The following is a 12,301-nucleotide window of genomic DNA, read 5'->3' as shown; positions in this document are numbered from 1 at the left end:
CTATAGCTCTACCATAAGTTGTCCAAGTTCAACCTGCCAGCTGTGTCCTCTGCCTCCTCTGGAGAAGGAGGCTCCACAGTCCCCAGCCTTGCTCACAGCTGCCTTCTTTGCCAGTGTGGATGGAAGCAAAGCCAGAGTGTCTTGGGTAATTTCGATTGAGCGCATGCAGAGTCTGCCTAGCCCTGCAGGGTTCTGGGAGCCCAGGTGGGTGCTGTGAGCTGGCTCTGGCCTGTGAGCCAATTAGATGGGAGGGTCTGGGACAGGGGTGACAGGGCAGGGGCAGGCTGAGCACTGGTGCTCTCACTACAGACGGGGCCCTGATTTGCTCTGATTTCTGAGTCCTGAGTATCTGGGCAAATGATGGTGCTCACTTGTCTGCAAATAGAGAGCAATCAGTACCTCCTAGTACTTTGTGGTGAATTGAGCTAAGTCCTGTTGAGAGCGCCACTTCCCTGTTGTTACTGCTGTTTAAAGCTCCTGCCTAGACTGGGAGCTTTGTCCAAATCCAAGTCGGCTAAGTGGTATGTCTCCGTGGCACCCTTGGAAGATCCCGAGGCTAGAGAGGCAGAACACCTGTTCCTACAGGTCACTTTCAGGACTGTTCTAGCTCTCGTAATGCCACTGCAGGCCCCTACTCCCCTCCTCAGTTCAAGTCCCACAACCATTTAACCATTTGTATGTGACCACAGTCCCTCAGAGCCACCTCCTCTGTGCCAGGAGAAGGATAGGGCCATCTGCCATAGCACAGACTGATGAAGGAGAGCAAGGCTGCAGACCTTCTCTGTCTAGAGGGAGCAGGAGTGTGAGGCCATCCTGAGGTCATAGCCCCAGCAGCGGGACTGCCCCTCTTCTTCACTCCTTCCCTCTCTTGATCCTCCCTGTTTGTGTGAACTTTTGTTTGTAAGAACTTTAAAACAAATGGACGATTTGAGGGCTCTTCACAAGGCAGCATTGGTGGGACTTGGGGATTGATGGGACATGGGGGCTGTCTTAGTTAGCTAGGTCTGCCAGAACAAAGTACCACAAATTGGGTGGCTTAAAAACAGAAATGTATTGTCTTCCAGTTCTGGAGGCTCGAAGCCCAAAATCAAGGAGTATCAGGTTTGGTTCTTTCCGAGGGCTGGGAGGGAGGCCTCTCCTTGGTTTGTAGATAGCCACCTCTCCCTGCGTCTCTTCACAGGCTCTTCCCTGTGTGTGTCTGTTCTAATCTCCTCTCCTTATAAGGACATCAATCACTTTAGATTAGGGGCCCACCCTACTGTAGTGTAACCTCATCTTAACTAATTCCATCTGCAATGACCCTGTTTCCAAATAAGGCCACAGTCTGAGACACTGGGGGTTAGGACTTCAACATATAAATTTTGGAGAGGACATAATTTCAGCCCCAAAGAGTACATATCTCTGATTTCTCCTTATTTGTGTTTTGTGTAAAAAAACAAAAAACAAACCAAAATGATGAATGGTTTCAGATTTTTTAAAAAGACACCATAGAAGAATTAGGTTGTGCCGTATTATGTATTTGAGAGGCATTTTAACATTTATGCCAGAAAATTCCTTTGGATGTTTAATACCCATCATCTGGCTGTTATAGCAAGGTGGCTGTAGTGGTTTGCCAGGACAACAGTAACAAAGGCCCACAAACTGGTGGCTCGAACAACAGAAGTATATTGTCTCATAGTTCTGGAGGCCCGAAATCAAAGATCAAACTTGCCTGTGAGGCCCCAGGAAACAGAACTGGGACCAGATTACAGAATGTTCCAGACACTAAAGATGTCTCACAATGGGGCAGCCTCCGGTGGGAAGGAAGGAGTTGTCATCAGAAGTGTGCAACAGGGACTGGTCACGGAGGCTCAGTGTGATGCTTGTCATAATACTTCTTCGCTCAGATTCTGCAGTCACAAAATATCTGCAGCCCTCCAGACAGCTTCCAGGTGAGCTGCTGACTGGTTCCAGATTGCCTTCCTTTCTGACCCCACCGCATCAGAAAGGTCCTGCACTGGTCAGGTCAGGCAGCCACCATCAGTGCCCCACACCCAGCTTCACTGTGCCTAGTTATTCGAGAATTCCAGGCCTGGATGTGCCCTTGAAGGAGCCCAGCCCTGTGGGGAGCAGTGACTCAACCAAATTCTGGGTTTTGTAGCATTTCAGAAAAAGCTGATTTATGGCATAGTGGGGCAGGAGAACATCACAGTCTTGTCCCCAGCTATGGCCTTGCTGAGGCTGCCCCATCTCCCTTGGCTCAAGTCTGAGGTAAGTTCCTCATCTCATGCAGTGGGCCAACCAGGAGGGAAGTCCTTGTCTTAGGTGCCAAACCCTTGAGGGACTTCAAGGAGGGCTGAAAATTCGGGACAGAAAGAGTGCCACACAAGGAAACCCACAGGCTGTGTCCTTGGGGCTGTCCAACTGTCACTTTCCTTCCACTAGACACAAGACCTGCCTGGCAACCCAGAGACCTCTCAGGTCCAAGTATCCACATCTGAACTACTTGTCTCTACTGTCACCCCCACCACGCCCCCCCCAACCATGGAAGAGCCCTTCCCTCCATGCACCCTGGGGCTTGATTTCTTGGGTTCATCTTGTCTTTAACTTTCTCATTGTGGGGTAACTCCTACCCACCTTCTGGACGGAGGTTATTCAAATACCTTCTTCCAGAGAAACTGGCTACCATCCCCATCACAGCACTGGTCAAGTTTCCTTGGCTTTCTGCCTCACCCAATCATGGTAGGGCCTGTAGGCTGTGCTCCAGCATGCTGCCTGGCACAGTAAGCTGGAGAGCAGTAAGTAAAAGCACAGCCTCAGTTTTCTCACGTATACAATAGTAAGTAGTGATACCTACCTCCTGAGACTGCCCCAAATTCTCAATGGGATAATACATATAAAGTCCTGGTGCTTCCAGGTATAGGCTTGCTGATTTGCAGGGCCTTCTTCAAATGAAGAAACCAACATCGCCACCTTGCGGGCCTCTGAAGGAAAACTGCGGGTGTGGGTACTGCCGCGCGCAGCCGGGGCTCCTGGATGAGTTTGCTGAGGCTGCTGTAACAAGTTATCACAAACTGGGCAGATTAAACAACAGAAACTTATCCTCTCACAGTTCTGAAGGCCAGGAGTCCTAAATCAAGGTGTCAGCAGGGCTCCAAAGGCTCTGGGGGAAGAATCTGTTCCAGGCCTTTCTCTTAGCCTCTGGTATTGCTGGCAATCTTTGTTGGTTCTTAATTTTTAGATGCATCATTCCAATCTCTGCCCCTGTTTTCACATGGCTATATTCCTTCCATGTGTCCAAGTACAAATGTTCCCTTTTTATAAGAACATCAGTCACATTGGATTAGGACCCACTCTTCTCCAGTATGTTATGTTAATTACATCTGCAATGGCCCTATTTCCAATTAAGAGCACATTCACAGATACCGGTGGTTAGGACTTCAGCTTATCTTTTAGGGGAACACAGTGCAACCCATAACAGCCCCCGTGGAAGAGGTGCCATTTGAGCTGGGTCTTCAAGAAGGAATTGCTCAAGGGGGTGACAAAGAAGGAGGAAGGCATTGAAGGAGAGGCACCAGCTTGGACAGGCTTCAGTGATAATTTGTTCCTATTGCCTCTCTGACATAACAAAAAACACCAGTGAAGAAGTATGTTTTATTTGCCTGTGATGTTCTCCAGTGGGCTGTGTCCCAGCCAGGTGCTTTATGCTGTCATCATTGCTATCATGGGAGGACACAGAGATCAGAGCTGCCCTTGTGCACCAGGCACCCTATACCTGGAAGCCCTTGCATTTCCCTCTTGTCATCTCCAATGTGCTAGGTCTCAGCCTAAGCCCCAGGAGGGACATAGACAAGCAGCCCACTGACCCGGTCCTCTAAGGCCTCCAAGTTTAGGTTGGAGCCAGATGTTAGAATCAACTCCAAGGTGACTTTCCAAGGAGAGCAGCCAAGCCACCCTGGCTCACCCAAAGTGAAGACAACCTACCTCCCGGCCTTCACCCTGGCTCCTCCTTTCCTCTTCCTGGGACCCCAGAGGGGCCTTTCTAAACTGCCAGTCTGATCATGTGAAGCCCTTCACCCCCCACTTCAAGCCCATTCCTTGGCTTCCCTTTGCCACACCAGATCTGGTTTCCGCATTTAAGACTCCTGCCAGCTTCCACCTTCTCCTCCCCCACCTCCCTCCAGCTGGCCTCCAGTGGGGCTATATCTCCATGAAGTTTCTCGGGTGTCCTTGGGACTGGATTTGTGTACAGCCTTACACTTTACTAGAGTCAGGACCCATGCCACTGTGCCCCCCATTTTACCCCCCACTGGGCTGGAGGCTTCACCAGGGCAGGCCTGGGGCTCACCCCCATCTGTACTCCAGTACCCAGCCTAGTGCCCAGAGGCAGCTGAAGAAAGGAATTAGTTGCTGTAAGTGGGCTGGGTCTTAAAGGATGGCTCAAGCCTCACTTTGTGGACCTGGGTAGGTATGGTTTGGGATGAAGAGTATCCCCACAAAGCCAGGGAGCTCTAGATTCTCTCTGCTTCTGGCCATCACCATGGCCCAAGCCTGCTGGGTATCAGACCCTGCAGTGGAACCAAAAAGTACATCGCACTTGGAGGGATATGTGTGGTCACTTGTGGGCCAGGTTCTGAGCACGGGAATCCTCAAAGGGGCCCTCTGAGTGCTGAGAATGTCTGATCCTCTGTGAGCAGCTCACAGGCACCTGGTCACTTGCTTTCATTCCCCAAGTCTCTGATATCCTACACCCAGTGGCTCTCACTCCATATTTGGTCTGCAGGTTTCCAGAGTATCTTGTTTGTCATCAGTCCCCATCAGTCTATATACCCAGAATTCCCACTGGCCTCACAAATAGCCACTTGGGACATTCTAGTGGGACCACAGCCAGGGGTCACCTCTGCAAGTGGATAGCAGCATCATGGCAGCAGCAACAGACAGGCGTTGGAGCTGGGCGGTCCGATTTCCACCCAGAAGGCCACTTGCTGTGCCTGAAAGGGTCTGGGCTCATGGGTGGGGGATTAGTAAAGGGGTGTTTCACTCTTCTTCCTCTGGGGCCTGGAGGTCAGTGGCCCACACTCAGCTATAGCACCAAGAAAGCTTAAGGCCAAAGAGGAGACGAGAGGGGGGAAGAAGGCAATGGGTCTGGGTATCACACTGCATTAGCCAGGAGGCTCCTGAGGGAGAGTGCCCTTGGACCCCTGGCACAGATGGGGAAGGGGGAGGCTTTTCTTACCAACAACTCTCTGGGTCTCTTCCTTGGCTACAGTACAAGAGGTGAGGAGATTGTCCGCCTGCAGATCATGACACCTGGGACAGGACTCCGCCTGATGGCCCCAGACCTGGAAGGAATGAGGTATGGGGCCGCTGCTGGGCTCCTTCTAAGCCATTTTAGAGATGGGGTCAATAGGGAAGGGATGCAAATGATCAGGAGCAGGGGCTGGTTGGTGAGAGACATGGTCAACCCAGGTCCTCAACCCCCATCTCATTCTTTCCACCCCAGTGGTGACTGCCCCCTGGCCAGAGATGTTAACCATCGGATGCACCTGGTGCTGGGGAGGGTGAGGGCCAGGGGAACCACAACCAGCAGGGAGCTCAGAGGGCCCAGTCCCTGCCCCAAGATAGGAGGCAGAGAGTCATGCAACAGGCAAGCAGACTGGTGGGGTGGAGGGGGGAACTTGCAGGGTTTGCTAGGGGCTGGGCTCCAGAAAAGCTGGGGTGCGGGCAAGGGGAGATCTAAGCAGGGAGGGGCCAATTCTCTTTGGAGGGACAGGTGGAGGGAGGGATCCCGTCTTCTACTCATTTAGCTATTCACTCAACTAACATTTACTGAGCTCCTGATGCACACCTGACCCTTGTGCTAGGGCCTGGAAGGCAGCTGTGAAGCAGCCAGACTGAGACCCTGCCTCATGAAGCCCAGAGTCTGGGGAGGGAGGTCAGAGTGTATGCCCACTGGGGCAGTGGGAGCTCCAACCGGGGGCCTGTCACCAGCTAGAGGTGGGGATGGTTAAGGGAAGGCTTCCTGGGGAAAGAGGCATCCAAGATGAGTTCTGATGGATTTCTGGTTCCCTTTACTCTCCTCTTTGACTCCTCCTTCTCCACTTCCCCACCCCAGACAGGCACTGAGTCCTACCCATTTTACTTTAGGGATGTTTCCTATTCCTATTCTCCTATTGCCCAATCCCTAGACACTCCATATCTCTATGTACCTGTGTGAGATTTCTAAAAGGCAAAAGTAGTCATGCCAGCCTCCTGGGGAAAACCCTGCAATGCCTCCTACCCTGATTGGGCTCTGCAGCCTGAACTCACTACCCCTCATATATCCTTCCTCCTTGGGCCCTCAGTTCCAGCCTCACAAGCCTCCATATGGTGCCTGTGCACAATTGTCCACTCATAGATCAGTCTTCCCCAAGAACTCTGAGCTCCTGGAGGGCAGGGGCTGCAGTTAAGTGTTCTGTACATTCCCTTTGGCCCAGAACATTATGTTTGTTGCTGGAAAGCTAGAATTCACCAAGCCCTGCCCTGCCCCAACAGACTAGCAGGTATCCCCGTGCAGGATGTAAATGCAGTCACTATGTCCATTTTACAGATGTGGAAATTGAGACCCTGAATGGTCAAGTAACTTGCTCAAGGCAACACGGCCAAGAACAGGCAGATTCAAGCCTCCCACCCAGGCTGCTTGACTTCCACTCTGTGCCTTTTGCTCCATAATTCAGTACACCACTGGGGACCAGGGTGAAGGGGCAAGAAGGGGTGATATAAATACTTGATATTTTTTTATGGATATATGATGAGTATGTAATTACTGGGAAGCATTTGAGGGTTTGTAGTTGAGGTTTTGGAGAGAAGTTAGGGCTCAAGAAATTTCCATGTTATATGCAGACAAATGAGAGTGAAATAATGGGATTCAATGTTAGTGTGTACTGGGGTACAATGTCAAGGGAATCAAGGAGAGAAGGGCCAGCAGGCTGAGCACAGACCCCAGTGTGGAGGTGGCAACTGCCTGGTCATCCCCCTTGAGGGTGGCTGGGGATGGCAGTCAATTCTAGCAATGTTGGGGGTGAGCTTCCTGAGGGCCAGTCTGAAAGGCATTGGAGGTATGCATCAGTAGCACTGAGAGGTGGGAATAAGTGGAAGTCACTGGCTTGAGGGTAACAGTTGGCGCCATGGGAGCAGAGGAGGTGGGCAGGATGGTGGAGCATGCACATGGAAAGGAATGCTGAGAACACCAAAAGGTGAAGGAGCCTGGAAAGGTATGGTAAGGAAGGTAGGAGATGGTGTCACAGAGTCACGACAGACAGATGGGGAAAGAAAGCAGGAGTGGCCCACTAGGTCAGAGAGAATAGAGGGAGGTGGAATTAGGAGGCTAGGAGCAGTTTTGACATCATGGAGGATTATAATCCAGAACTCTGAAATCAGACTGTTTGGGTTCAAATCCTAGCTCTTTCCCTTGTTACCTGGGGAACTTGGGGGCAAATTGCTTGGGCTTTCTGTGCCCCCATTCACTCATCTGGAAAGTAGGCATGGATAAATACAGTACCCATATCCTGGGGTTTATGTGGAGGGTTCATGCATGCAGAACCGCGAGAATGGAGTCTGACCCTCAATCAACAGTGGCTATTAGTAATGAGAATTTGAGAATTGGCCAGTCCTACAATATCAAATTTTAAGTTCCTTGGAGACAGTTGGCATTTAGGGATGAGGTAACTGCCTTCATCTGAGTGTGGGTGGCTACTGGGTGATTAACTTATGTTTCTTTCCTCCATAGTTCTTCCCTGGGCTCCAAAGACAAAAAGGCCCACAGCCCTAGAGAGGCCAAGAGAGATTTGGTTGGTGATGAGGCCTTCAAGAGCCCCAGTTCAGACCCTGAAAGGTAACTCAGTGCAGGGACATAGAGCCCATGTGGCCCTTGGTCTAAGGTCAATGGATGGAGCTGGGACCAGGACTGTCCAGTTCCCCACTGTGTCTCCAGTGCCTGAGGCAGTATAGGTCCTCAATGAATATTTGTTGAAAGAATAAATGAAGGAATGTATGAGGCCTGGAGAGGGGCAGGCCCCTGCCAAAATCCCTCAAGGAGCCAATTGTAGAGCTAGACCAAACTCTAGGCCAGACCACCCCCACCCTAGCCCTTGGCCCAACTTCACTGTGACTTTTCCCCCATTGAAAGCAGTCCTGCTGATGGCCAGGGCAAGCAAGGCTGCCAAATCAGCAGTTTAGGGAAGTCAGTGACCAAAGGATACATGGGCCTCAATGGAGCATCTAGCATGGACTTCCAGGATGACCTGTGGATAAAGGGAGACATGGTAGAGGCTGGCAAGGATGTGAGGCAGAGCCAGTGGGGTATGATGAATCCAGAAGGGATGGTTGTGCCCAGCCATCCTGTCACCATCTCACTGAGTTGTCCTCCAAGCCAGACCAGGGAAGCCTAGGTGTGGTGAGCAGTGACTGAGAGCTAGATATTTCTTCAATGGGATGCTGGTAGCCGGTAATGGATAAGAGCCCACAACCTTGCCTGCTTGCCACCATTTTCTCAGTATGGAGTTCTGGATCCCCAGTAGGGACTAGCACGGAAATGAGGGAAGGGGACTCAGGATGTCTGGGGGAGCTTGTTTCTGTCCTGGGCTCTATGGTTTATTAGTGGCCCCAAATGCCTTGCCACTTGTTCTGTCAGCCATTGATCCATCCATTGTACCAGCCTCCTCCTGAGTTGCTACTTTGCTCTATTTTTTTGGCTCCACTCTTGCTCCCAGTCCATCAGGTTTGGAAGAAAAGCAGAAATACTTGCTGATGTCAGGTTGGCTCTAGTTGGAGCAGCGTAGGTTGGCAGCCGAGAGCCTGGGGTTCTAGTCTGTGAAGCTTGCTCTCAGGACATCTTAGTTAGATTAAAACTTAACCAGAGTCAGCAAATGCTTCTCTTCCCATAACAGGTCAAGTGCACAGTCAAGTGATGGCAATGTGGGATCCAGAGCCATGGGCTTCCTACCTGAAGTCTTGACAGCAGACATTGGCTCTGGGAAAGGAGGGTAAGCTGCCTGGAGGAGGCAGGTGGACCCAACTTATTTATTCTCTTGTATCTCTGGTGACAGGGTTAAGCTGCCAAAACTGTTTGGGTTGCTGGAGGCTGAGCCACTGTCATTTCCCATAGTCTTGTCTACAGCTTGCTTCTCCAGTTGCTGCCACCACATCCTTTGTCCCTGGGCTTTCCACTTAGGGGAATTGCCTACGCTTGAATCTTGCTCTTTCTACCCTCTGCCACTGGCTTTCAAGATCCTACGGAGCAGGCACAAGGGCCCACTTGCAGCTGGAGGCCCAGCCCCTGCCTGGGCAGGCATCAGGAGGTAGGATGAATGTGTGGGGAATGAGTGAAAGGACAAACTAACAAACAAATGGCCAAATGATGGATGAATCAGTGCCTTCTTTCTTCTTGGCTGACCTCTGAGATCAAGCTGAAGGAGGTCCTTCGTCTCTGCTTTCTCCTTTCCCTTCCAAAAGTCCCAAAGCTCCTTTTCCTGCCCCACCAGCCTTTCCTGACCAGTTATGCTCTGTGGTTCAGTGAGAGGAAAAGCAGTAGCCCCTCTGAGAAGACAAGCATGTCTGGATGGGCTCAAATTCTGGACCTGGGTGGAGTCAGGGGCCACTTTCTCAGGTGATTCAGAAAATATCAAGGTCAGTTGTGCTAACGCCCTTATGGTTCAGAGCAAATGGATAAAGAAGAATGACAAAACCAGTGTCTGCAGAGAGCCACAAGGGCATGCTGCCAGCCAGCACACCTGTCCTACCACTGTGCCTCAGTAGGTGCAAAGAAAGGCCACTGGGCTGGGACCTTGGCTCTTTGAGCTGCCACTAGTGGGGAGGACTGAGAGCCCAGCACTTGCAGCCTGCATCACTGTGTGCTGGCCAGAACAGTTGTGCTATTAATTTAATTTGCTGGCTGCTGTTGTAGACTTCTGTTTCATGTTTGAATATTCTTCCAGATTCTTGCTTACACACCTTCATAAAATGAAGTCCTTGCTTTCTGCTTTCATTTTCTTTAAAATGAAGCCAAACATCAAGTTACCTTGCAAAATAATCTGAAGAATAGTCTAGATATTTATGACTTTTAACCTTTCAAGATTCAAGAGTTTTTACGTTGTCTTACCTATCCTTATTTTGACAATGATTTTTATCTCTGAAAGAGATAACCAGGGTGCTGATGTAGAGTGGTGGCAGTGAAGAGGGCTACTAGTTACATGGGGTAACTCAGGCAAGCTCCTGTAAGGTTCCTAGGAAGAGCAAGAAGAAAAAGGCTGCAGCTAGAGAACTGACAACAAATCCTGCAGTGGGAATACACTAGGATGTTCCAAAGCAACCACATAAAATGAATAAGCTAGGGAAACTGAGGCACTGAAAGGTTAAGTGACTTGCCCAAGAGCTTACAAGCAGCAAAGCTGAGTTCCAATGCAAGAGCCTCTAAAAAAACAAAACAAAAGAAAAACAAACAAAAAACACTTCAGGAAAAACTTAAAAAAAAAAAACAACTATTTTATGCTGTCTGTCATGTGGAGGCTATTCTCAAAATCCAGGACCAGTAACTCTCAGCTAGTTAAAGTGTAAAGCATCCTGTCTGCATGATCTCATCTAATATTCCCCAAACCTGGGGCAGGATCTGGCTTCTTCTTATGCATTATGACAATGGAGAAAACTCTGGCTGCACTTGAGAATCACCAGGAAAGTGTTTAAAAAGAAATTAAGGAGGGCAAGTATTGCATGGTGCACGGGGTGTTATACGCAAGTAATGAATCATGGAACTTTACATAAAAAACTAGGGATGTACTGTATGGTGACTAACATAATATAATAAAAAAATATTATTAAAAAAAATAACAAACTTCCTGAGCCCCATGCAGAGGTTTAGACTTAATTGTTGTGGGGTGGCTTACACCATCCATGTTTTTAAAAAACCTCCCAGTTTATTTTCATGGCCAGTCTAGGTTGACAATCATTGCCGCCTTCGCGCGTGCGCTTTTGTTTGGACGCGCGCGCCTAGCGGAGCGCGACACCGTCTTTTGTGCGCCCGCGTGGCGGGGCGGGCGCGCTGAAGCTTGTGTGCGCCTGCGCGCACCGCCATTTCCTGCATCGGGGAGCTCGGGTCGCAGTGCCTATCAGGAAATGCGACCATCCACAAAGCGAAATGGCTGCTCAGGGCTACAAAAGCCTCGGTGTAGTTTCTCCTGCCGTGCTGGTTCCGGCCGCTAGATGGCGCGCGAGGATCAGAAATGGGCCGGGTCGTCCGTCTGGGACCACCCTGGGCTCTCACTGTGTTTGCACCGGTGGCCTGGCGGGCGCTGCTGGCGTCAGCGACCTTGCGGGTGCAGCAGGTCCCTCTGACCCCGTATGGACTATCGACGCCGTCCAGGCAGAGTCGGGAGACAGGGGGCGGCCTCCCCGCAAGGAGACGAAAGGGGCTCCTGTGGCCCCTGCCAAACAGGCCGGCCTTGGTCGTCTCTGGCCACTGATCTTCAGAGCTGCCCCTGGGGCAGGCGCTGTGGACACACGGGGAGGGCAGGCAATCCTCCATCCATGAGGGACCACTTGGGCGGATCTCCTCGGGCACGGCTCTGGGGCTCTGGAGAGGCAGCTCAATTCCCAAGAGTTGTGTGAGGAAGGGTGATGGGGGTGGGCAAGGAGATCCTATAGGGCAGTCGAACTGTCCCAAATTTGAGGAACTCTTCCCTATTCTAACTTAGTCTTGCTTCATTACATGTGCAGGAAGAGTCAGTATAGTATGATGATCAAGAGCATGTATTCCTGTGTACTGAAGCTCTATCACTTACTTGCTATGTGGCCTTGGGTATCTTTGTCATCTCCTCTTCAAACCGAATCCAAGCTCATTCTGCTCACTGCAGGACAGGCCAGTATGTGGAGAGGCAAGATGTTAGGGTAAGGAAAGCGACTTTATCCAGAAAGCCAGCAAACCAAGGAGATGGTGGACTATTATCCTAAGGCACTATCTCCTCTTGGCATGAAATTCGAGCTTCATAAAAAAAATCAAAAGAAAGTTAGCCAAGGGGGAAACAAGAAGGGGTGGAATTAAAAGGTGGTTGACATCTGTAGACATCCCAGGAAGGTTGTATAACTTCTGTGTCCTTGGTCAGTTTATCTTTGTTAACAGGAATCTGGTCATGTTGTTCCTGTAAATCTTAAACATAACATAGTCATTTTTGTGCATACTTATTTATCTCCTTGGGTGAGGTAAATTTTGGGTAAAGAGTGGTTTTTGCAAATCTTAGCTGTAGCATGCCTCTGTGCAGGGCTAAACAGAAGTTTCTAAGCTATACATCAT

General features: G+C 50.3%; 1 protein-coding gene across 12 annotated transcripts in view; it reads left to right on the top strand.

The window, feature by feature from the left end:
• Nucleotides 1–12,301, top strand: part of ZNF185 (zinc finger protein 185 with LIM domain) — a 59,033-nt gene that overhangs the window by 21,432 nt on the left and 25,300 nt on the right. For 10 of the 12 annotated variants that reach the window (XM_057314517.1, XM_057314515.1, XM_026487529.4 and 7 more), the window contains 3 exons: nt 5,249–5,335; nt 7,748–7,852; nt 8,907–9,002. In XM_057314517.1, coding sequence (XP_057170500.1) covers nt 5,249–5,335; nt 7,748–7,852; nt 8,907–9,002 — 288 coding nt within the window. The remainder of the gene's footprint in view (nt 1–5,248; nt 5,336–7,747; nt 7,853–8,906; nt 9,003–12,301) is intronic. The other 2 variants (XM_057314527.1, XM_057314532.1) reach the window with 2 other exon arrangements.

This window comes from Ursus arctos, chromosome X (assembly GCF_023065955.2).
Source record: "Ursus arctos isolate Adak ecotype North America chromosome X, UrsArc2.0, whole genome shotgun sequence".
Lineage (NCBI taxonomy): Eukaryota > Metazoa > Chordata > Mammalia > Carnivora > Ursidae > Ursus > Ursus arctos.
This window is presented reverse-complemented; position numbering and strand designations above follow the sequence as displayed.